General features: G+C 32.6%; 1 protein-coding gene across 1 annotated transcript in view; it reads right to left on the bottom strand.

Annotated features, from left to right (window-relative positions):
• Window positions 1–1,323: 1,323 nt before the first annotated feature.
• The window catches only part of LOC122262046 (uncharacterized), a 3,874-nt gene continuing 197 nt past the window's right edge, over window positions 1,324–5,000 (bottom strand). Inside the window, exon 2 of the mRNA XM_043029942.2 lies at window positions 1,324–2,857. Within this exon, the coding sequence (XP_042885876.2) occupies window positions 1,442–2,473 (1,032 nt within the window). The 5' untranslated portion in view covers window positions 2,474–2,857 and the 3' untranslated portion in view covers window positions 1,324–1,441. The remainder of the gene's footprint in view (window positions 2,858–5,000) is intronic.

The following is a 5,000-nucleotide window of genomic DNA, read 5'->3' as shown; positions in this document are numbered from 1 at the left end:
AAGGACACTTAGCAGTAAAGTTCTCGATCACAAAGCACAATTACGTAGAAACAAATGAACAAATCATAAATACATGAAAATATATATAATGATTACTTACGACCACTTGGTAGGAATAAAGCTTGAAGCAAGTGATGATTAGTTTCAATTTTGAAACCTAGGATGTATATCAAAATGTAGATATTGTTTTGCAATCACCCTCAAACATTAGTAAAATAATTAATCCTTGGTTAATAAAGATGTCTTATACTTGTGTCTGCAAGTGTGTGTGCTTGTGTCCATGCCCAAGTGCATAATTGTATCCATGAATTGACTGCATTGTGTATAAAAACTGGGTACCTATCTCTCTTTAATAAGGCATATTTGATTAGATATTTCAAACATTTCAATTATCAATGTTTTCATCAAAAGTGTTATCAGGATCTCCTTATCCATGTCATTGATAATGATCCTATGCAGTGTATGTTCAGAAACATTCAATACTCATTCTTTTATCGATGCTGAAATAAAAGCTCTTTCTACAAATGTGTTCTTTGAATTGTTTTGCAATCCGGTGCTGTTGCTACTGAGAGAAACCCTGCACTAACTCAAAGTTGTCTTATAGCAACCTCATCAATTGATATTTCACAGGTGTATGGGCATTCCTTGGATGAGTCAGAGGGAAAAGGTAAAAGAACATTGTGAATCTAAACTATTTATAGTTTAGATAAAAACATTAATAACAACATAATAAAAATAACAATAAAATCTGTATTTAATATAGAGAAGTGGCAAAAATTATACACAAATAGTTTACAAATTTGTTTACTTTTCAATCACAATTATAGTATTCCAACATTATGGAAATACACAGAGAGACGTGACATTTCGAAAGCACAGCTGTTCTTAAGGGTAATTAAGGAACATGTTTCTGTAAAAAAAAAAAAAGAAAAAGAAAAAGAGAGAGAGAGAGAGAGAGAGAGAGAGAGAGCTCAGAACAGATAGCCAACGAATGACGCAGGAGAGAAGAGAGAGAGCTACAGAGAGAGAGAGATAACGCGAGAGAAGAGAGAGAGCAGCAGAGAGCTAGACGAGAGAGAAATAGAATAGACAACGATAAAGGGAAACAAGAGGCAGAGAGACAGCGAGAAATGCACTGAAAGAAAAAAGAAAGAGTAGTCAGAGCACATCAACAGCATGTGATGCTGCTAGACTGTTGGTAGTGTTAGCATCTACACGAGCGCATGGTCAGCTGTAAAACATGATAGCGAGCACAACATAGATATTGATATGACAAAACAGAATAAATAATTCCGTTGCATTAGGGAGGGGGTGAAGCTGTATGTATTGAGTTTATACATACAACCTAGATAATGTGCAGTTACATTGCATTAACAAAGAAATAATGTATATAAAGACAGTTCATGTAAACTGTAAAAAAATCAGATATATTGCATATTTTTCATATTTTCAATTTCTCTAGTTTTACCTTCCAACATTTCAATCCATTATATAATTTTTCATCCAAGTGTACAATCATATGATCTTTTAAACTACTATTACAACCACAGTATTTGCCACATATTCTACACTTATACTGGTTATCAGATGATTTTTCCTTAATAATGTTTTTTTGAGTTTCTTTACATTCAAATATTTTGTTATTCAAATTATCTTTCTTAGTTTTGTTATTTAGGTTTGCAACAAACTGATTATTAACCTTCTGAAAACTGTTATATGCAGATTTTGTACAAAACCACTTGAAACTGTATCTGAAATTTAGAAGAAGTGAATTGCTATCTAGAGTGTCATCTAAAATAAAATTCCCATTGGGTATTACAGCATTTTTATAAGTGATGTTCCTCTCACTTTCTGAAGTTGTCTTTCTGCTTGATGGGACAGACTTTCCATTTGCTGAGACTGGTTTGCTTCTTGATGGAACTGGCTTTCCAGCAGGAGAAAGGGGCTTTCCTCTGACTGAAATGGGCTTCCCACTTGATGAACTTGGATTTCTATTTGATGAGAGAGACTTTTCACTGACCAGAACAGATATCCTACTCACAGAAACGGATCTTGCATTTGAAGTGGTGGGTTTTTTATTTGATGAAAGACACACTGTATTTTCTGAAGCATGTTTATTTTGTGTTGTATCAGCTTTATTCCTTGCCAAACTAGGCTTATCAGCTGCTAAACTAGATTTCTTACCTGACACTTTCTTCCCACTTGAGAAACTAGCCTTTTCATTTGTAAAAATAGACTTACCATTTGCAGACACACTCTTCCTGTTTGACAACTGAGCATGTGGCATCTTCTTTCTATTATGTCTCTGTTTACTGGGGCCACCATTAAGCCTGTTGGGTTCAGCACACATTAAACAGAAACAAGATTTCTCGACACTGTGTACTCTGGAGTGCATTTTAAGACAGCTTTTCCGCCTGAATTTCTTTCCACATACTGTGCATAAATAAGATTCCTCTGCTGTGGTTAATGACATTGTGGATAGTTATGTATATAATTTTTTTTCTCATAAATTCTTATGTATTAACAATATTTTCCTAATGTAACTTCACAAAAAAATATGGAATTTCATATATTATATATATATATATATCTCATTCTACACTCTGATTGAAGGAACATATTTAACAGAAGAGATAGGATATAAAATGTAGTCTTGAATAATAATAAGATTTAACAAATGTCTTTACAGAATTTGCTACTTGGCATTATACTATTGTGAGAGGTGTTAAAAGTAGATTTTTCTTTTTATTTAAAACAAATTCATCTCAATTATGATAATCACAAAAAGGATAATTCCAGACTTTTATCCTGAGCTGAAATGAAGTCAGACAGGCCATATTCTTTCAGCATCTACGACCTGAAAACAAAAGCATAGGTTTAAATCTACTTCTTCATATATCCCTTTATTTGCAATGCTAGTAAATTAATATATGTGAGCTCATATTAAGCCAGTGTTCTGAATTATTTAATAAGCCAAAAAGGATTCTATATTCAGTGAAGGTAATGCACAAAATTACCATTCATTCCCATCAATAGTGAGAACAAAAACTATTCTCGTATAAATAATCCATTCAGATTTTAGAGATAGTAAAAAAATATATATCTGTATTAAGCCTAATTGTAAAGGAAAACTTTTACCTACAAGGCAAGCTGATCTATAGCATCATATCTTTCCTTGACCTAATTTATCAAAAGTTGTCAAATGGAAATAATAATAATTAGCCTTTTTTCTGTAGATTTCAGAAAACTGAGTAGTCATTAGAAAGCATATGGTAAACATATATAGAGAAAATATTTTAAAAGTTCTTAGCATATAATAAATAGTTATCTGGAAACATTTTTTTTTATTGGGATACTGCTATTACAGGCATGCTTATAATGGCACATGTCTTTCATTTGTAATAAGCAGTAATAATAAGTGGTGCAACAGAAGTAGTAGAACAATACATAGACTAACTATATACTAGCAGAAAAGGACCATTTAATACATAAATGGTTATCAAGAGTATTCTAGTAATAATGAAAATGGTTCTGAACAATATAAGATTACTTTAGATTGACATTTATAGTGACTAATGCAGCACAATATTGGAAACCATAAAAAGGAACTTGAATTCTATATAGTAAACAAAGCTCAAGCACAAGAGAAAAGAAGCAATGTTTTCTCTGATCTTAAGAATTTGAGGTACGAGAAAAGAAGTAATGTTTTCTCTGATCTTAAGAATTTGACATAAGAGAAAAGAAGTAATGTTTTCTCTGATCTTAAGAATTTGAGGTAAGAGAAAATAGGCAATGTTTTCTCTGACCTTAAGAATTTGAGCTAAGAGAAAAGAAGTAATGTTTTCTCTGATCTTAAGAATTTGAGATAAGAGAAAAAAAGTAATGTTTTCTCTGATCTTAAGAATTTGAGCTAAGAGAAAAGAAGTAATGTTTTCTCTGATCTTAAGAATTTGAGATAAGAGAGAAGAGGTAATGTTTTCTCTGATCTTAAGAATTTGAGGTAAGAGAAAAAAAAAGTAATGTTTTCTCTGATCTTAAGAATTTGAGGTAAGAGAAAAAAAGTAATGTTTTCTCTGATCTTAAGAATTTGAGATAAGAGAAAAAAAGTAATGTTTTCTCTGATCTTAAGAATTTGAGATAAGAGAAAAAAAGTAATGTTTTCTCTGATCTTAAGAATTTGAGAGGTCCTTGGCAACTAATGCTAATTAAGTTTAGCTGATTTAGGATCCAGTTACATGAAAAGAAAATATAAAATGAAAAAAAGTCAAACAACAATTCAGTAAATGACAGAACAGATAATTTGCTGCTGGCAAAATGAAAATGAAGATCTGAATCCATACCATTAGATAGAGACCAATGGCAGAACTGCAGAAGGGTACCCCATTTAGGATGGTGTCCTTCTAGGTGCCTCCTCTCATTTTGAAAGGTTTTATCAACTGGGACCTTCCAATCCCTTAGTTCTAAGGCCTCACTGCATTCACCTAGTGCCCCCAGCCCCTAATCAGTAGTGTCCCTCCAGGTGCCCCTGATTACTGACACTTAGTTGCCACTGGCCAAGAGAGAGGATGTAAGTGCACTGTGTAATACCTAAATAATTTTGAAGTTCTTGAGACATTTTGTGTAGTAAAAAAAATAGCATGAAAGTATTGGTTATAACAGCTTTTGCCTGTGTACAAACTTCAATACATGTCAAAACTATTAAACAGTAATGGAACAGACACAGGCAATAGCCTACATGAAAGATTTCTCAGTATTACAAATGAACCTGTAAAGTGGCCAACTAATTCCTGCTTTGATTTTGGTAATCAAGACTGTAGCTAAAATGTGGAACAAGCACACATCTTCGTCATAAATTTCCGAAAAACACCCACCATGCTTCAACTTCTGAGGGACTGTATACAGAACCTCCTGAATAACATTCCAATAAACTTAACCTAAATGACCACTGAAAACTCAAAAATAATCAAAAGACCTTCAGTATTTAGCTAAACAAACACTAA

Source organism: Penaeus japonicus, unplaced genomic scaffold (assembly GCF_977035675.1).
Source record: "Penaeus japonicus unplaced genomic scaffold, GWHDUDI00000001_assembly GWHDUDI00000028, whole genome shotgun sequence".
Classification (NCBI taxonomy): domain Eukaryota; kingdom Metazoa; phylum Arthropoda; class Malacostraca; order Decapoda; family Penaeidae; genus Penaeus; species Penaeus japonicus.
This window is presented reverse-complemented; position numbering and strand designations above follow the sequence as displayed.